General features: G+C 32.0%; 1 protein-coding gene across 4 annotated transcripts in view; it reads right to left on the reverse strand.

The window, feature by feature from the left end:
* Positions 1-22,339, reverse strand: part of LOC126889941 (ATP-dependent translocase ABCB1-like) — a 341,038-nt gene that overhangs the window by 44,979 nt on the left and 273,720 nt on the right. For 3 of the 4 annotated variants that reach the window (XM_050658693.1, XM_050658691.1, XM_050658692.1), the window contains exons 8-10: positions 4,697-4,921; positions 3,192-3,317; positions 2,760-3,134 (exon numbers count right to left, since the gene is read on the reverse strand). The exons of the other annotated variant lie outside the window; for it this stretch is intronic. In XM_050658693.1, the coding sequence (XP_050514650.1) occupies positions 2,760-3,134; positions 3,192-3,317; positions 4,697-4,921 (726 nt within the window). The remainder of the gene's footprint in view (positions 1-2,759; positions 3,135-3,191; positions 3,318-4,696; positions 4,922-22,339) is intronic. 4 annotated transcript variants of the gene reach the window in all.

The raw sequence follows: 22,339 nt of genomic DNA on the forward strand, positions 1-22,339 counted from the left end.
TAGCTTAACGGCAGTGGCGTAACAAACTCCGTCGGGGCCCCCCGCAGAATTGGAATTGGGGCCCCCTTTAAAAAATTACTAAATGCGACATGTGAAACAAATACATATATGTGTTACAGCCCAGTAAATCAACGTAAAATATGGCGATACCGTGTAATTTTCAGTGTCACCACCAAAGTGGTCAACTCAAGACTTTTCGAGTTATTTATGAGAAAAAATGTTTATTGTTCAACAAAAAAAAAAACACGTTTTTAGGCGATTTTTCGCAAACACCTCAAAGAGTAAGTATTCGATCGAAAATAATATTGTTAGCAAAAATGTATCTAGCTTATAAAAAAAATTAAACAAAAAATTAAGTCTATCGACTCAGTAAAAGAAAACTTGTAGCTCATGAAACGTTGTTCTTATTCGTCAAATTCCAAATCGAATATTTCAACGTGAAATAACAAAAAAAAAATAAAATATTGTTCCGGAAAACTCATTAGGATTTTTTTAGAGTGTTTAAAATAAGCTTTATTTTTTACAAAAGTTTCTAGCATCAAAACTAAGCCAGTTACGCTCAAAATACAGTTAATCCCATTTTTTGGTAAAAATTGTGAAAATCTCCCCCTATTTAGCACCCCAAATGGAACTAATTATTATCGCCTTACAAATTACCTAACTTTTTTATACGACCCGTAAGTTTCACCGGTTCAAAGTGCTTATTATTAAAAGGGTTCTAGTTGAAGGGCTTGAACGAGTCACTAATCACGAGTATATGCAAATTTTAAACAGTCATTTCTTAACCAATTTTTGTCTTACAGAAAAACAAAATAAAGCCAAAATATTATAAAAGCAAGACATTTCTACAGCACTACATTTCTTTACTCTTTGAGATTTTTCGTATCACTAATACTTTTTAAGTTATTTTGAACAAAAAGGCATTTTTCCAAAATAAAAAAACTTTTAAATTTTTTCAAAAATAATTACTTCGAACCGGTCAAACTTACAGATCATATAAACAACAAATATTTAAAGTAAATGGTAAAGCGCTAATGATGAATTTTATTTGGGGTGCGAAATAGGGGCAGATTTTCACGATTTTTTTTACCAAAAAAGGGGGCAAATTTATTTTTTGCGTAACTCGTATAGTTTTGGTGCTAGAAGCTTTTATAAGAAATAAAAATAAAGCTTTTTTTAAACATTTAAAAAAAGTTTAAGAGTTTTTCCCGAAAATTGCTTAATTTTTTGGTTATTTCAGGTTGAAATATACGATTTGACAAATTGGACAAATAAGAATAATTTTTCATGAGCTTCAACTGTGCTTTTACTGTGTCGATAGACTTCATGAATATGTACACCATTTTCTGTATCTTATAAGCTACATTTTTGCTACAAATATTTTTTCGATATCTAATATTTAAGTCAATAAATACTTATTTTTGAGTTATTTGCGAAAAACCCGTCTGAAAATTTTGTTTTTTTTTGAAAAATAAACATTTTCACTCGCAAATGACTTGAAAATTATTAGCATAGATAAAGAAACTCTATAGAAAAACAAAAGTTGAATATAATTAGTCAATTTATACATTTACGGACTTATTTTAAACGTCTGTTTTTCACCCCAAGGAGGGGTGTCAACCCCGAAGTAAAAGCAACCAAATTATCAAGCAAATACGTCCGTCCTGGTGTATTGGTGTATTCATGCATTGTTTATGACGACTTACATTTTTCATCTTTATGGGTATAGAATAAAATAGAACAAAAATTACTAAATGATTACATTAGTATTATTCTATGAGATGAACAACTTTCTTCGTGCACTATCTACTATCAGCGAATATATCTACAATTTTATTAATTCGGATGGACATCTTCATTTTCAATACTGCACTGCTTAAAAAACGTATGTATGCAAATAATATAACACATTTTTACATACATATATTAGACAACAAGATGGGGCCCTTGACATATTGGGGCCCCCGTAAGCTTCATGCTGTGGGGGCCTCTGTTACGTCTCTGGATAATTGTATCGAAATACTAAACGTAGGTAAAGATTAAAGAGAAAACCCATTTCTAGATTTAGAAATATTGTTCTAAAATTCGGCAATTGAAATTGTCAAATCTTTCAATAGTCTCGTACAAATCATTATAGTTTATTTTCGTTACCATAAAATTTCGGGAGACCGGAAGGGATTAAGTTTCTAGATATTATGAGATGATTCACTTGGCAAGTACGTCTATTTAGAAATTTACGTTTTTAATTTTAAACACACAACGTAAAATAATATAAAAATAACAAATTTTTACATAATATCAGATGAAAAGATGGGGCCCCTAAGCGATTGAGGCCTCTGTTACGCCCCTGCTTAACGGTGTCTAGTCGGACAAACTTGGATGTATGGGAACACTGGAACAGAGGAAGTTTTAATTGTGAACCGTGATTTTAATTGTGGAACGTATCGTAGTGACAAAGTTTACGATTGTGAAAACTACCAGGTTGTTTTTAAGTTTATTCAATAGCAAACTTTATAATATAATATATGAAAAATGTTTGTCCGACAAATAAGTTGGGCATTTTAATAAGCCCGACACGTAGAACATGTCAAATGACAGGAATTATATTGGTGGTAAATGGCAGTCTGATTTTTGGTGACCAAAACGCCAAAAACATTGGCGCGGTGTTGAAACATTATTATTTTTAGTGTAAAGGGACGTTATTAAAATAAATAAAAGTTACGATAAATTGACAAATTTGTAACATTTGTATTACTTACCGCATCTAGAGCTGCTTGTACTTTAGCTTCACTGGTATTATCCAGTGCTGAAGTAGCCTCGTCCAAAAGTAATAAAGTAGGATTTCTTACCAAAGCTCTAGCTATAGCTATCCTTTGTTTTTGTCCACCTGAGAGTTGAGCCCCTTTCTCTCCAACCAATGTATTATATCCGTTAGGAAGAGCTTTAATAAAGTTATGCGCATTAGCTTTTTTAGCTGCTTGAATGACATCTTCCTCTGTTACTCCATCTTTACCGTACCTAATATTTTCTAAAATGGATGTTCCAAAGAGAATTGGTTCTTGACCTACAACTCCTATTTGGCTTCTTAACCAAGTTAAATCGTATTCTTTAATATTTTTTCCGTCTATGGTGACCTAAAAAACTTAAACTAAAAACCAACAGCTAGCAATAAAGTAAAAGGATTTTTGTACCTCTCCAGAGTCCGCATCGTATAACCGTTGAAGTAACTGAATAACCGTAGATTTTCCACAGCCCGAACTACCTACAAGTGCCACAGTGTCTCCAGATTTAATGTTCAAACTTAATCCTTTTAATATCTGTAACACAGAATAACAAATATGGATTTAAACAATTTTAAAAAATTCACTGAAGAACAATAACTTAAAAGACAGTTGTCATTGAGATTAAGTAATGCATCATTTTAGTGTTAAATTGGAATACTAGTGTCGAAACTAGTCATAGTTATTCTGTCATGTCCAGTTTTATCTACACTTTATATACAGTGATGAGCGCGCTAATAACCGGCAAAATAGCACAAAAGATAGAAAACGTATTAAGTTGTGAGATAAAAAGAAATGAAACTAGTCGAGCTGGGAAATTTAGCGATATTAACCAATAAATTTACATTATATTGATTGTTTCGCACCTTTAGTGGTATCGCACGAGTTTGGTAACTACCACTGTCACAGTGACAGTTTTAGTTGAAATACTCCTCTGATACGTGTAAAGGTGGGAAACAATCAATATAATGTAAATTTATAGGTTACTATCGCTAAATTCCCCAGCTCGACTGGTTTCATTTCTTTTTATCTCACAAATTAATACGTTTTCCATCTTTTGTGCTATTTTGCCGGTTATTAGCGCGTTCATTACTATATTGGATAGCATTATTGGAAACAGTATCCTTCTTATAAGTTTTATTATTCATGATTAAAGAATAAACATGATACAAGAAAACAAGTAGCAAATAAACTAGAGGAAATAATAAATAAAAAGCTAGAGAAATCATTAAGCAGTAAATAGAAAAGAAATGGAAGCTCATACAGACAGAAGCAGCGGAAAAGTGTGTAGGAACAATGCATTAAAAGAGACGTCAACACTGGTTCAATGAAGAATGTAGGAATTCATGGACAGGAAAGAACAGGCTAAACTATAAATAGACAGAGAAAATATTGAAGGAGAGGAATCGAAACAAAGAGAACATGACGTCCAAAGAAGAAATGGTTGGAAGCAGTAAAGCAAGAATTGCCAGAAATAGGCGTGAGAGATTAGAGAGAACAAGCAAGGGACCGGCAAAAATGGAGGAAAATATCCAAGTTTTTGGAAGCCAGGTGCCTACACGGCCTGTAGCGCTGGGTAAGGTAAGGATACCGATGGCAAAAGTTTTAAAAAACACTCATAAGTATGAAGGTTGATGTTCACTATGTTATAATATATAATGTTTTGCAAAAGGATACGTACCATTGCTGTATTTCGTGGTTCCACCGTGGTTCAATTGAAATACAACAATGAAGACATGGTTAGGAAGGAGAAGCAGAGGAAGGCCATAAATGAGATGGGTTGATGACAGTAAAAAGATTGGAGGACACAACTGGAAGCAAGTGGCGCAATATAGAAAACACTGGATTGAATTGGGGGAGGCCTATGTCCAAAGATGTATTACTTAAAGCTGGAGAAGAAGGAGAAGGTTACGTACCGGTACATCTTTCCTAGATGGATAACGGAAAGCCACATCTTTAAATTGTATATTTCCTATGAGTACGTTTAGCGTTTTTCCATTTCCTTTTGATAAATTAATTGTAGGTTTGTGATCGATTACACTAAAAATTTTTGACGCCGCCGCTTTTGAGATTCCAAATGCCTCTATATATGGAGAGGCAATACCAAAGTTCATAGATCCTGTCATGACACTAAAGAAAACCTATAAAAGTTTGTATATAAGATTAAAATAGATTAAAATACAATTAAAAAGGTTCTCAAGCTGCTGTCTTATGCCATGTATAATTTAATTAATAAAAAAAACTAAGTTTTCAATCTAATAGCACATAAAACAACACCAAACGATGTTACTCTACATCCTACCAGATTGAAAACAGTGGGAACCTTCTCTGGTAACACCTCCGAGGCTTCTACAATTTGCAAGCCATAACGGATGCTTGAGGCTGGACTGAGGAAGATGAGGGAATTTTACAATTTATAATTCACGTCCCATCTGCTCAGGGGTCTAGGACGTTTCATCGCCGCCGTTTCGATGCCGCCAATTCGATGCCGATGCCGGTCGGTCATCGCCAGTCAATTAATCGCTATCTGATATATTTCCGAATTTTCGACAGTTACAATTATTAGTTATTTTTAGTATTAATTAGGAATTCTAGGAAATGCGAGATATGACGGCGATGAAATGGACTGGCGATGAACCGGCGGCATCGAAACGGCCGGCGATGAACCGGCGGCATCGAAACGTCCCATTCCTCTGCTCAGCGCGGTAAAGTTCCAACGAGAATGGTTTCCTTCGTAATCCAATCAGAGTAAACATGTAAATCAAAAATGAATAACCATTTTCAATTTCGTTGCAGCACGAAACTACAGACACATCATTATTCTAGTCCAATCAGAGAGTGCAGCAAGCACCTCTACCGGTTTCGAAACGTATTAGTTTCTCATCAAGAAGCACATATGGTGCTCTCTCTGACCCAACTAGGACAAAACCCGGCGTGCAGTCACGGATTGCAACGAACGAAATGGCAGGGATGCCCTAGCGGCAACTGCTAGCAAATAAACTAAGTTTTCAATCTAATAGCACATAAAACAACACCAAACGATGTTACTCTACATCGTATATCCTACCAGATTGAAAACAATGGGAACCTTCTCTGGTAACACCTCCTTGCTTGCTGCCCTCTCTGATTGGACTAGATTAATGATGAAGCTGTAGTTTCGTGTTGCAACGAAATTGAAAATGATTATTCATTTTTGATTTACATGTTTACTCTGATTGGAGTGCGAAGGGAACCATTCTCGTTGGAACTTTACCGCGCTGAGCAGATGGGACGTTAATTATAAATTGTAAAATTTCCTCATCTTCCTTAGTCTCAGCATCCGTTATGGCTTGCAAATTGTAGAAGCCTCGGACGTGTTACCAGAAAAGGTTCCCATTATTTTCAATCTGGTAGGATGTAGAGTAACATCGTTTGGTGTTGTTTTATGTGCTGTTAGATTGAAAACTTAGTTTTTGCTAGAAGGTTCCCATTGTTTTTAATCTGGTAGGATATAGAGTAACATCGTTTGGTGTTGTTTTATGTGCTATTAGATTGAAAACAAACTTAGTTTTTGCTAGCAGTTGCCGATAGGGCATCCCTGCCATTTCGTTCGTTGCAATCCGTGACTGCAAGCCGGGGTTTGTCCTAGTTGGGTGAGAGAGAGAGAGAGAGAGCAGCATATGTGCCTCCTAATGAGAGACTAATAAGTTTTGAAACCGGTAGAGGTGCTTGCTGCACTCTCTGACTGGACTAGAATAATTATGCGGCTGTAGTTTCGTGTTGTAACGAAACTGAAAATGGTTATTCATTTTTGATATAATTTAAATATTAATTATGTTTACATGGGATTCATTTTTAATTAACTAATGTTTGACGTTTAGATTTCGATTCCGGAAATCATAAAGGTGCATATTATTATATGATAGAGCCCGAAGCGACTGCTTCAAGGAAGGGAGATGCCTCATGCCTTTCAGGGAAAAAAAACCCGCTAACAAAGGTTTTGATAAAAATAATCTACCATTATTATTTTTATAAACAAGGAATTCCAAAAGATTAAAGAAAGCAAACAACAAAACAACACACGCTATGCACTATCCAGAAACATTTACAAGAAGGTATTCACGTACCTTTATCAGAAAAATTGAAAAGGGCAAAAAACAAGCACAACATAACAGTCGTAATCATAACATTCAAAACAACCAACACACTCAGATCTATCCTGTCCAAAAGAAAACCCAACAACACGAACACACACGGAAGATAAAAAAACTGCATCTATAAAATACTCTGTGAATACAACAGTTTCTACGTGGGAGAAACCGCACCATCACTAAGTGTCAGAATAAACGAGCATGAAATCTCAGATATGCAAACATGAGTGGAATAATAAGCACAGAGTACAATAAAAAGATGCATCAATAATAACGAAAGAAACGTACATGAAAAAAGAAAAGTCAAGGAAGCAATTCTCATTCTACTAAATGAAGAAAAGTGTGTAGCAAACCCATCAAGTGAATGTAGCAGGCGTTGGTTGCTAATACCAAAAGAAGAAACCAATAACAAGAATATGCCAACAATAACGAAGTAGTAGATATGTAGTTGGAGACATATTACCTATACTTCGTCTAATATACTTACCGTTGCACGTCATCCGCGTCATAGCCCGTGACGTCACATGATACCAACACGAAATATTTAGGTGATAGGTGTGTTCTTTTTTAGAATAATTTTTCCAGTACATTGAAATTACAGCCACTAGACATATTTTATTATATATACGCGTAAGAATAATATTTGAAGATTTCTATTAATGTTAACGTGAAGAAATACACAATAATATGTTTCATTTAATTTGTATAAATGGATTACAAAGCGTTTTTATGAAGCACATTTGCTCGGAACACACTGTAACTGTAATCGAACGAAGGTGATATTTTAGCATAAATTGGTATCATTTATTTGACAATTGCTGCGATGACACTTCATATTTGTTTTTATTCTTTACTAAAGTATTTGTTTTATTATATTTATTGTTTTTATTATTTACTTTAACGTAAGTTTATAACTTAATTCTTGTTTTCTATTTCTAATGTTTTTATTTATTTACATTGATTATTAATTTGTTTTGTTGTATAATTCACCATAGGCGTAACCAGGGGGCGGTTTTGGGGGTTATAACCCCCCCCCCCATTGGGATGTACTTTGAGCTCTATACGCTTAACACCATACCCCTCGGAGACCTTCCAGTAGTTGTAACTCCACCCCCTTTTCAGTAGTTTTAACCCCCCTTAGGATTATCCTGGTTACGCCTATGTAATCCACATCGCAATAAGTATGTGATCTATTTGATTTAAAATGGCGCTCTGAGCTTCGCTGGTGTCGCTCCTAGCGGTTACTAATTTAACTTTTACCGGTAATTTTTAAATTTATTATTTAATTGTTATCGCTTAATATTTACAACGCAAAAAATTAATCAAATTGTAATCGATTTTTTTAAGATTTTGCTAATCATTTTGACGTTTTATTGATAAAATATGAATTTCTTACTTTGGATACTTTCACAATTATCGTGTAGATGGCGTTAAGATTGATTGATTAATTTATAATTACATATTACGGAACATTAAAAAACTTAAATTCAGTATTTAAAACGTAAGTATATTTAAGTTAAAAATATATACCACAGCTTTGACCAACTAATATTTTTTATAATTAATGTTTTTAATTTTAATTTAAAATTAATCACTTTGACATTTATGTCAAATTTCCGGTAAAGGTTTACAGACTTGTTACTACTGGCGCTCGCGAATTTGTAAATATCCCCTCTAGGTACGAGCTCACAGCGTATACTTTGGCAACTATGTCAACTTAGATCTCTGACGAAGATAATTGTAGACAGTTTATACACAATACATATATATGCAACACACAACACACAAACATATAATCCAGGTTACATAACCACAACTTCGATATACTTACATTACATAAATCTATAATATAAAAAAATACACAAAACAGTCAGAATTTGATATTTCGAATTCGAGGATAAAAACACGTAAGTCAACAACAAATTTTGAAAAACACAATCTACTAACAACAACTTTTTGGTTATAGGAATTTTTCTGATTTTCCTCAAAATTTTTAAAATAATTTTTTTTGAAAACTATTTCTAGAGTGGAAATCCAAACGTAAAAATTAGTTACTTAAAAATGTTATTTTCATTCTAATCAAATGTGGCTTAATTCCATATAAAGATAATATATATAAAATGTATATTAAGTAAGAATTTTTAGGTACAGCATGTTTAGTTTTAAATTAGATATACGTCCTATAAATGGCAACACTGTCTGTCGTCGAGTATCTGACGGTCCCCACTTTCCACACTAATACACCCGATTCTCATAGTCCAGGCTGTATCCTCGCCCCGTTAGGTAAATTATTAAGATTCGATTTTTTTGCACAAACTTACTCAAAAAAAGGTTCTTATAACAGAGTACATTATTTGACGGTTTTTGCTGTAAATTTTAAAGAACCGTTTGGATTGACATGGAATTTGGCATACGCATAGCCAACATGTCAAAGAAAAAAAGTGATATTGTGCCGATGAGTGCTTTTGCCCTGGGGTGAGTTTCGCCCCTTCTCGGGGGTGAAAAAATATATGTTCAAAATAAGTTCTTAATTCGATAAACTGACTAATTCTAAGCATTTTATTCTATACAGTTTTTTCACAAGTCAATATTTTTCGAGTTATTTGCGAGTGAATAATAATATGTATGTTCATTTTTTAACAACACAAACACGTTTTTAGACAATTTTTCGCAAATAATTTAAAAGTAAGTATTTTATCGAAAAAACTATTCTTAGCAAAAATATAGTTTGTAAAAAGGGAAAAAATGGTGTATACATGAAGTCTCTAGACCTAGTAGGAGCAGACTTATAGCTAAAGAAAAATGGGTTCATATTCGCCAAATTTCAAATAAATATATTTCAACGTGAAATAACCAAAAAATCAAGCACTTTTTGGAAAAAATTCATTACAACTTTTTTAAAGAGTTTAAAAAGCTTTATTTCTATTTTTATAAAAAAAGATTCTATTATCAAATTAATGTAAGCCAGTTACGCTCAAAATACAGTTGGCCCCTTTTGATTTGGCAAAAAAAATCGGGAAAATTACCCCCTAATTAATAACTTAAATAAAATTAATCGTTACCGCTTCACAAGTTGCTTTATTTATATCATCTGTAAGTTTCATTGAGTCAACGTGCTTATTTAAACAAAAATGGTTTTAAAGTAAAATTTTTAAAATTTTTAATTTTGAAAAGAAAAATGGTTTTTTCAAAATAACTTAAACATTATTAGTAATACCAAAAATCTCAAAGAGTAATGAAATGTACGTTTTGCTTTTCTGGATATTTCAGATTTTTTGTTTTCCTGTTATAGACCTGGATCCCGCGTAAGAAAGAAAAGTTTATTAATAGCAAGCTGAAAATTTGTTAATAGCTTAACGGTGTCTAGTCGGACAAACTTTGATGCACGGGAACACTGAAACAGGGGAAGTTTTAACTGTGGAGCATGATAAACATGTCGTCCTGACAAGTTTATGATTGTGAAAAATAGCAAGTTGTTTTTAAGTTTATTCGATAGCCAACGTTATGTAATATATGCGAAAATGTTTGTCCGACAAAAATGTTGGGCATTTTAACGAGTCCGACACGTAGAACATGTCACATCACAGGAATTATGTTGGTGATGAATAGCAGTCTGATTTTTGCATGAGAGTTTAATGAAAGGTTAAAAAAGCAATTGGAAGTTCTGTCCGACAAAATTAATGGGAAGTTTTCGTAGTCGGACATTCTAAACAGGTAAGAGATAGACAAAAATGCTGGTGATAAATAGCTTTCTGACAAAGACGAAATTTAATTAAGTAAATATTGAATGGGTTGCATATGTGAGTCCATATTAAATATAGTAATGAAACACAGACTTACTCACAATCATTTAATTATACTTTGACGACCGGTTTCGATCTCTACAATATACAGATCATCTTCAGGTCGGCGTTACAAGTAGTTAAATGCTACAATAAGAGAAAACTTGTGTTAGACCAGTGTCTGATTGAAGAGATGTTAATAGAAAGCCAAATTTAAAAAAATTTTTATAAAATTTTTTTTTTTTTTTTTTTTTTTGACATAAAGGTTTGCAACTGTTGACATTTCAGAATATTGGTATATACAAAGTCAAACCTATGAGTAAAAATGCTCATAGTCATGTATGTGCAAATGGGTGCATACAGTTTGAATTTGTTGAAATTAAAATTTTTAACCATTAAAAAACAAAATAAACATAAACTGACTTAAATATGCTTCCAAATTCAAAGTAGTAATAATAAAAGAGATAGTAATATTGTTCTAATCTACTTACATGCCGTTACAAGGATTGCGTTGCAACTTAGTTGTTGTCATATTAGTACGTCCAAATTATGCTAATTGGTTTGTTGGGATAGTGATAGGGTAAACAGACATGTTACGTAGGTTAAAACACAGTAAGATTTCGAATTTGGAATGGATCCTGAAGGAAGATGCGTATGTGAAACGGGTGATGTTTTGTTAGAATGGAGAAAGACAATGCTCCAGGAGTTGCGTATTAATTGTAGCAAAGTATGAAATGTTATTCTAGGCTCTTGTACAAATGTGATGGTCTTAGCTCGTAGATGTTATACGATGCGGGCAGAGGTCAAAGCATAGGAAATGACAAATAGGAAAATGTTGTCATAAATTAATCTAATTTAAGATATGTTGTTCTCAGTAAGTTAACTGAGGGATGTCATAAGTATAATAATATCATAATATTATGAAGTAGTAAGTGCCATACACTGTGAAACTATGAAGTGTATAGAAATTAAAGGAAAGCTAGTTAGTTAAATGAAAAAATATTAATATCAAAACATCGGTTAAGAAACTTTAAATTGAAAAATTGAAAAAGGTAAGAAATTGATAAAATTAAAGATTATTTTGTTTGAGCTATTGTATAATGGGATATGTACAAAGAAAAAGAAAGAAACGAAATATTAATGGAAGGGTGTAGGCACTTACTTGAGAATAGTTTTTAACTAAATAAATAAATTAACACATAACACATAGGGTTTAAAAGCACAAAGACATAACAATTATTGGTAAAAGGTTTTTTTAAGGGAGGTAGCACTACATTTCCCCAATTACTATTTAACTTAGTTTTTACTTCCTAAATTGAAGTCTAGTTTTTGTGTTTTCAAGAGGGAATATTGACAGTGTAGGCAGATGTAGGTTATCTGAAATGTCAAAACACTTCTTCTCAAATGTTGTACAGTAGTTGCCTATTTTAATTAAATCTCTTAGTAACATAAAGTATACAGCATTTTCAAATTTTACAAACAAGATAGTTGTTAATTTATAGCATTAATAACAAAATCTAAACTATATGTGTAACCACTATTGTGAAAAAACTGTTGTAACAATAATAAAAATACATGATTAATTATTCTACATTAGTATTCAAGTAGAGAAGAATTAAAGTAGAGAAGAAGTGTTGAGTTTAAGTTTAAGTAGGCAGTGCATAATCTAACGTACAAGCATATCACCTGTTGCATAATTGTAGATGAGTAAGATAAATTGATTAGCCTAGTCTATTTAAATTTAGTAAATGAAAACAGATATAAAACTTGAAAGTTATAACGAAGAAAAAGAAAAGAAAGTTGGTTGGTAGTATTGTTAATATTGTAGTCGTGGCAATGCCACGTCAACGAGGTCAAAGGAAGCGGAATGTTTAATGACAGGTGTGTGGAGGGAGGTAGGGGGGGTGTTAATTTAAAAGAGAACCTAAAGTTTGTTTAAATCCTATTTGTATTTAAGTATTGGTGCCAACCAACTTCCTCATGCGCCATAAATGGTAAGTTATAAATTTAAAGTATTTAATAGATTAAAAGGTTTTGATAACTTGTACAAAATAATCATGCACTTCCATAGCGGAACCTATTAAATTTATAAAGCTATAATATAAAATGTGTAGTCTTAGTGAATTCAAAATAATTTAGGGTGACATTTTTAAATTGAGAAACACGTGTTTAATGTTTAAGAATATTGCACTGATCAAACTCCGTATTAAATGTTCAAACGGTCAGGCACCTATGGGATATTAACAGAATGAGCTCAAATGCCATACCAGCAAATTTTCTGACATTTTAAAAAAGTTGTAGGTTACCATTTTTATATCACCACGTGGAAAAATGCAGATGGTAATTGATTGTCCAGTAATGAAGCTAAGATGGGAAAATTGGCTGTGTACTGAGCTACAAAATCATCAAATTCAACAGGAAACGAACAATGGAAAATGGATTTGAATAAAATTAAAATTAGCGGGATTTTGGAAATTAAGAGTGAGTAGTTGTTGTAACTTTTTAAAAATTAATTTAAAATTAATTAAAAAAATTAATTTAAAAATTAATTTAAAAATTAACACCCCCCCTACCTCCCTCCACACACCTGTCATTAAACATTCCGCTTCCTTTGACCTCGTTGACGTGGCATTGCCACGACTACAATATTAACAATACTACCAACCAACTTTCTTTTCTTTTTCTTCGTTATAACTTTCAAGTTTTATATCTGTTTTCATTTACTAAATTTAAATAGACTAGGCTAATCAATTTATCTTACTCATCTACAATTATGCAACAGGTGATATGCTTGTACGTTAGATTATGCACTGCCTACTTAAACTTAAACTCAACACTTCTTCTCTACTTTAATTCTTCTCTACTTGAATACTAATGTAGAATAATTAATCATGTATTTTTATTATTGTTACAACAGTTTTTTCACAATAGTGGTTACACATATAGTTTAGATTTTGTTATTAATGCTATAAATTAACAACTATCTTGTTTGTAAAATTTGAAAATGCTGTATACTTTATGTTACTAAGAGATTTAATTAAAATAGGCAACTACTGTACAACATTTGAGAAGAAGTGTTTTGACATTTCAGATAACCTACATCTGCCTACACTGTCAATATTCCCTCTTGAAAACACAAAAACTAGACTTCAATTTAGGAAGTAAAAACTAAGTTAAATAGTAATTGGGGAAATGTAGTGCTACCTCCCTTAAAAAAACCTTTTACCAATAATTGTTATGTCTTTGTGCTTTTAAACCCTATGTGTTATGTGTTAATTTATTTATTTAGTTAAAAACTATTCTCAAGTAAGTGCCTACACCCTTCCATTAATATTTCGTTTCTTTCTTTTTCTTTGTACATATCCCATTATACAATAGCTCAAACAAAATAATCTTTAATTTTATCAATTTCTTACCTTTTTCAATTTTTCAATTTAAAGTTTCTTAACCGATGTTTTGATATTAATATTTTTTCATTTAACTAACTAGCTTTCCTTTAATTTCTATACACTTCATAGTTTCACAGTGTATGGCACTTACTACTTCATAATATTATGATATTATTATACTTATGACATCCCTCAGTTAACTTACTGAGAACAACATATCTTAAATTAGATTAATTTATGACAACATTTTCCTATTTGTCATTTCCTATGCTTTGACCTCTGCCCGCATCGTATAACATCTACGAGCTAAGACCATCACATTTGTACAAGAGCCTAGAATAACATTTCATACTTTGCTACAATTAATACGCAACTCCTGGAGCATTGTCTTTCTCCATTCTAACAAAACATCACCCGTTTCACATACGCATCTTCCTTCAGGATCCATTCCAAATTCGAAATCTTACTGTGTTTTAACCTACGTAACATGTCTGTTTACCCTATCACTATCCCAACAAACCAATTAGCATAATTTGGACGTACTAATATGACAACAACTAAGTTGCAACGCAATCCTTGTAACGGCATGTAAGTAGATTAGAACAATATTACTATCTCTTTTATTATTACTACTTTGAATTTGGAAGCATATTTAAGTCAGTTTATGTTTATTTTGTTTTTTAATGGTTAAAAATTTTAATTTCAACAAATTCAAACTGTATGCACCCATTTGCACATACATGACTATGAGCATTTTTACTCATAGGTTTGACTTTGTATATACCAATATTCTGAAATGTCAACAGTTGCAAACCTTTATGTCAAAAAAAAAAAAAAAAAAAAAAAAAAAAAAAAAAAAAAAAAAAAAAAATTTTATAAAAATTTTTTTAAATTTGGCTTTCTATTAACATCTCTTCAATCAGACACTGGTCTAACACAAGTTTTCTCTTATTGTAGCATTTAACTACTTGTAACGCCGACCTGAAGATGATCTGTATATTGTAGAGATCGAAACCGGTCGTCAAAGTATAATTAAATGATTGTGAGTAAGTCTGTGTTTCATTACTATATTTAATATGGACTCACATATGCAACCCATTCAATATTTGAATAATGCAAGACTAGCAACTTTGCTACACCGTTACAAGGAGCTGAACATCAAGAAAATGTTACAAAAATCTAAGATCTTTTATAACAACGAATGTTTACGTCTCAACCTGCTGCCTAGTTATGCTAGAGGTAGACTAAGAGAACTTAACTTCAATGCAACGAAGGCTAAACAAGTAAAAATTCTGGGTAGATCCATCATTAGGGATGAGATTCGGAAACTATACCAACATATCTACACCATTGACTTGCAACTGAAGACAATCTACAACAGCTTACATAGAAGAATGACAGCGCTCGAGTTTGATGAATGTATGCGTGATTTACATGGGACTATTAATTTTCATAGGAGTAGACAATATAGGAAACTTCATGACAAGATCAAGAAACTTAAATTTATAACACATAGAGTAAATAACAATATTATTTTGTCAAATCAATCTGTGTTTTCACAACTTAACAATGACCAACTTGTGGTGGATAGTAACAGTAATGGCTCTTATATTGTAACACCTTCTAATTTTACAAATTCTGATTTGTATACTTCTGAACGATTATTAAACGTTACTACCAATACTAGTCTTAGTGATCTTCCTGATCAAACTCATAGTATTAATACATCTATATCTTCTGACCCAGACAACATTTTCGATGGCTCTGAGCAACATACATTCTATACCCCTTTCATAAATTACTCTAACGTAGTATTTTCAAATAATGAACTGTCTCTACTCCAAAAAGGTTTCAAATTCAATCCCCCCCAATCTTCTAAAAAACAACAACTTAGAAATCTAGAACTACTCGGAGTTGAGAGTGAAAGTATCTTACAATCAATACCACTGGAAAACACAGAAGAAATTAGGAGCAGTTTGAAAGTATTACTGAAAAAAGAAAAGGAGGCTATTTGTAACAACAGAAAGGGCTATCACAGAAACCCTCTCAATGAATTTAAGGACACCATTAAATCAATTGATAAGAAAATTAGTGAAAATAACCTTACAATCACTAAAGCAGATAAAGGCAGCACTGTAGTTGTCTTACACACCCAAGACTACCATCAAAAAGTCACTAATTTTATACTAGATAACCAATTTCTAACAAAATCTGTCAATATTAATACTTTCACTACTAAAGTTAGAACAGCCATCAATAAAATCACTGAAGTTTTTGATAATACTACTAAAAAGAAACTTTTACCATCTAAAGCAAACGTTCCCAGACTCTATGGTCTCATGAAAATACACAAGACTGATGTCTTTGAAAACATACCAATCAGACCAGTGGTATCCTTTACTGATTCTCCCACTCATGCATTAGCTTCTCACTTAAACAAATTCCTTAAAACCTTTTACAACAATAAATTCGATTATGTAGTCTCTAACAACTTAAGTTTGACAAATAAAATTACAGAAGTTAATCTTAGTAATGAAGATTTATTGATTTCCTTAGACATAACTAATCTCTTTACTAACATTCCAACACAAGAAGTTATCAGTATTGTTGCTTTAGACTTGTGGAATAATAATTACCATCCTAATCAAATTATTGAGTATACAGAGCTTTTGAATTTGTGTCTGAGTCAGAATTTCTTTAATTTCAACAACACCACATATGTGCAGCCGGACGGACTAGCTATGGGATCTCCTCTTTCACCGATATTAGCTGATATTTTTCTAAATGACTTGGAATCTAATAAAATAGTGAAAAATAATCCATTTACAGATTATATTAAATTTTACGCTAGGTATGTTGACGATACTTTAATAATATGGAATGGCACAATTGACATTCTTCACGATTTCTTAGATTTCCTCAATACTTTACATGACACTATTAAATTTACTTTAGAGATTCAGAATGACTCAAAGAGTTTGAACTTTTTAGATCTTACATTGACACTCAGAAATGGAACGATTGACTTTGGTATTTATAGAAAACCAACACATACAGGTACAGTTATCCCTGCCGATTCACACCACCCCATACAACATAAACTGGCTGCTTTTTATAGTTACATCAACAGGCTTGTCTCTATCCCATTGACTTCAACTTCATTTAATAAAGAATTAAGAATTATCCAACAAATAGCAGTTAATAATGGTTATACTGTGGACTTAGTAAATAAAATTTTACACAAAAAAACAAATAGAATTTTAGAACATCGAGTATATACACAGCCTATTCCAGTCGAACAGGAGCCAAAACCATATAGATCATTAACATTTACAGGTCAATTCTCTTACAAATTAGCTCATATTTTTAAAGATTACTGTAATATTTCTTTTAGAACTAATTCAAATTTAGGTTTGGTTTTCTTGAATAACAAGGACAGTCGTGATAGATCTGAGTGTTGTGGAGTTTATGAGCTTAAATGCCATACCTGCTCGTCATATTACGTCGGAAGAACCTTTAGATCGTTCGACACCAGATTGAAGGAACATCTTAGATACATACAGCGCCCAACATCTGGACAGTCTCATTTTTCCCAACATATCCGTAACTCCAACCATAATTTCAATCCGGACATTGATTTCAAAATTCTTCACATCTGCAAAAAGGGCCACGTCCTGAATAACCTGGAACATTTTGAGATTTTAAAATCTTTAAAGGACCCTACTAGACATACATTGAATGCCCAATTAGAGCTTGAATTTATACCAGCTTATTCAGTTTTACTATAAAATAACCCACTCTTAGTACAGTACACAACCTGACATCTAATTAAAACTTCAAACCTGCAAAATCTAAAATTTTATTTCAAATCTATCTTTCAATATACATACACCAACAGCAGTTATCGTACCCGCCTTTTCATTCAAACTACTCCATAGTTCCAACTCACAATCTTATACACACTCTTACAATTTTTAAAAAGTTACAACAACTACTCACTCTTAATTTCCAAAATCCCGCTAATTTTAATTTTATTCAAATCCATTTTCCATTGTTCGTTTCCTGTTGAATTTGATGATTTTGTAGCTCAGTACACAGCCAATTTTCCCATCTTAGCTTCATTACTGGACAATCAATTACCATCTGCATTTTTCCACGTGGTGATATAAAAATGGTAACCTACAACTTTTTTAAAATGTCAGAAAATTTGCTGGTATGGCATTTGAGCTCATTCTGTTAATATCCCATAGGTGCCTGACCGTTTGAACATTTAATACGGAGTTTGATCAGTGCAATATTCTTAAACATTAAACACGTGTTTCTCAATTTAAAAATGTCACCCTAAATTATTTTGAATTCACTAAGACTACACATTTTATATTATAGCTTTATAAATTTAATAGGTTCCGCTATGGAAGTGCATGATTATTTTGTACAAGTTATCAAAACCTTTTAATCTATTAAATACTTTAAATTTATAACTTACCATTTATGGCGCATGAGGAAGTTGGTTGGCACCAATACTTAAATACAAATAGGATTTAAACAAACTTTAGGTTCTCTTTTAAATTAACACCCCCCCTACCTCCCTCCACACACCTGTCATTAAACATTCCGCTTCCTTTGACCTCGTTGACGTGGCATTGCCACGACTACAATATTAACAATACTACCAACCAACTTTCTTTTCTTTTTCTTCGTTATAACTTTCAAGTTTTATATCTGTTTTCATTTACTAAATTTAAATAGACTAGGCTAATCAATTTATCTTACTCATCTACAATTATGCAACAGGTGATATGCTTGTACGTTAGATTATGCACTGCCTACTTAAACTTAAACTCAACACTTCTTCTCTACTTTAATTCTTCTCTACTTGAATACTAATGTAGAATAATTAATCATGTATTTTTATTATTGTTACAACAGTTTTTTCACAATAGTGGTTACACATATAGTTTAGATTTTGTTATTAATGCTATAAATTAACAACTATCTTGTTTGTAAAATTTGAAAATGCTGTATACTTTATGTTACTAAGAGATTTAATTAAAATAGGCAACTACTGTACAACATTTGAGAAGAAGTGTTTTGACATTTCAGATAACCTACATCTGCCTACACTGTCAATATTCCCTCTTGAAAACACAAAAACTAGACTTCAATTTAGGAAGTAAAAACTAAGTTAAATAGTAATTGGGGAAATGTAGTGCTACCTCCCTTAAAAAAACCTTTTACCAATAATTGTTATGTCTTTGTGCTTTTAAACCCTATGTGTTATGTGTTAATTTATTTATTTAGTTAAAAACTATTCTCAAGTAAGTGCCTACACCCTTCCATTAATATTTCGTTTCTTTCTTTTTCTTTGTACATATCCCATTATACAATAGCTCAAACAAAATAATCTTTAATTTTATCAATTTCTTACCTTTTTCAATTTTTCAATTTAAAGTTTCTTAACCGATGTTTTGATATTAATATTTTTTCATTTAACTAACTAGCTTTCCTTTAATTTCTATACACTTCATAGTTTCACAGTGTATGGCACTTACTACTTCATAATATTATGATATTATTATACTTATGACATCCCTCAGTTAACTTACTGAGAACAACATATCTTAAATTAGATTAATTTATGACAACATTTTCCTATTTGTCATTTCCTATGCTTTGACCTCTGCCCGCATCGTATAACATCTACGAGCTAAGACCATCACATTTGTACAAGAGCCTAGAATAACATTTCATACTTTGCTACAATTAATACGCAACTCCTGGAGCATTGTCTTTCTCCATTCTAACAAAACATCACCCGTTTCACATACGCATCTTCCTTCAGGATCCATTCCAAATTCGAAATCTTACTGTGTTTTAACCTACGTAACATGTCTGTTTACCCTATCACTATCCCAACAAACCAATTAGCATAATTTGGACGTACTAATATGACAACAACTAAGTTGCAACGCAATCCTTGTAACGGCATGTAAGTAGATTAGAACAATATTACTATCTCTTTTATTATTACTACTTTGAATTTGGAAGCATATTTAAGTCAGTTTATGTTTATTTTGTTTTTTAATGGTTAAAAATTTTAATTTCAACAAATTCAAACTGTATGCACCCATTTGCACATACATGACTATGAGCATTTTTACTCATAGGTTTGACTTTGTATATACCAATATTCTGAAATGTCAACAGTTGCAAACCTTTATGTCAAAAAAAAAAAAAAAAAAAAAAAAAAAAAAAAAAAAATTTTATAAAAATTTTTTTAAATTTGGCTTTCTATTAACATCTCTTCAATCAGACACTGGTCTAACACAAGTTTTCTCTTATTGTAGCATTTAACTACTTGTAACGCCGACCTGAAGATGATCTGTATATTGTAGAGATCGAAACCGGTCGTCAAAGTATAATTAAATGATTGTGAGTAAGTCTGTGTTTCATTACTATATTTAATATGGACTCACATATGCAACCCATTCAATATTTGAATAATGCAAGACTAGCAACTTTGCTACACCGTTACAAGGAGCTGAACATCAAGAAAATGTTACAAAAATCTAAGATCTTTTATAACAACGAATGTTTACGTCTCAACCTGCTGCCTAGTTATGCTAGAGGTAGACTAAGAGAACTTAACTTCAATGCAACGAAGGCTAAACAAGTAAAAATTCTGGGTAGATCCATCATTAGGGATGAGATTCGGAAACTATACCAACATATCTACACCATTGACTTGCAACTGAAGACAATCTACAACAGCTTACATAGAAGAATGACAGCGCTCGAGTTTGATGAATGTATGCGTGATTTACATGGGACTATTAATTTTCATAGGAGTAGACAATATAGGAAACTTCATGACAAGATCAAGAAACTTAAATTTATAACACATAGAGTAAATAACAATATTATTTTGTCAAATCAATCTGTGTTTTCACAACTTAACAATGACCAACTTGTGGTGGATAGTAACAGTAATGGCTCTTATATTGTAACACCTTCTAATTTTACAAATTCTGATTTGTATACTTCTGAACGATTATTAAACGTTACTACCAATACTAGTCTTAGTGATCTTCCTGATCAAACTCATAGTATTAATACATCTATATCTTCTGACCCAGACAACATTTTCGATGGCTCTGAGCAACATACATTCTATACCCCTTTCATAAATTACTCTAACGTAGTATTTTCAAATAATGAACTGTCTCTACTCCAAAAAGGTTTCAAATTCAATCCCCCCCAATCTTCTAAAAAACAACAACTTAGAAATCTAGAACTACTCGGAGTTGAGAGTGAAAGTATCTTACAATCAATACCACTGGAAAACACAGAAGAAATTAGGAGCAGTTTGAAAGTATTACTGAAAAAAGAAAAGGAGGCTATTTGTAACAACAGAAAGGGCTATCACAGAAACCCTCTCAATGAATTTAAGGACACCATTAAATCAATTGATAAGAAAATTAGTGAAAATAACCTTACAATCACTAAAGCAGATAAAGGCAGCACTGTAGTTGTCTTACACACCCAAGACTACCATCAAAAAGTCACTAATTTTATACTAGATAACCAATTTCTAACAAAATCTGTCAATATTAATACTTTCACTACTAAAGTTAGAACAGCCATCAATAAAATCACTGAAGTTTTTGATAATACTACTAAAAAGAAACTTTTACCATCTAAAGCAAACGTTCCCAGACTCTATGGTCTCATGAAAATACACAAGACTGATGTCTTTGAAAACATACCAATCAGACCAGTGGTATCCTTTACTGATTCTCCCACTCATGCATTAGCTTCTCACTTAAACAAATTCCTTAAAACCTTTTACAACAATAAATTCGATTATGTAGTCTCTAACAACTTAAGTTTGACAAATAAAATTACAGAAGTTAATCTTAGTAATGAAGATTTATTGATTTCCTTAGACATAACTAATCTCTTTACTAACATTCCAACACAAGAAGTTATCAGTATTGTTGCTTTAGACTTGTGGAATAATAATTACCATCCTAATCAAATTATTGAGTATACAGAGCTTTTGAATTTGTGTCTGAGTCAGAATTTCTTTAATTTCAACAACACCACATATGTGCAGCCGGACGGACTAGCTATGGGATCTCCTCTTTCACCGATATTAGCTGATATTTTTCTAAATGACTTGGAATCTAATAAAATAGTGAAAAATAATCCATTTACAGATTATATTAAATTTTACGCTAGGTATGTTGACGATACTT

Source organism: Diabrotica virgifera, chromosome 8 (assembly GCF_917563875.1).
Source record: "Diabrotica virgifera virgifera chromosome 8, PGI_DIABVI_V3a".
NCBI classification, from domain to species: Eukaryota; Metazoa; Arthropoda; class Insecta; order Coleoptera; family Chrysomelidae; genus Diabrotica; species Diabrotica virgifera.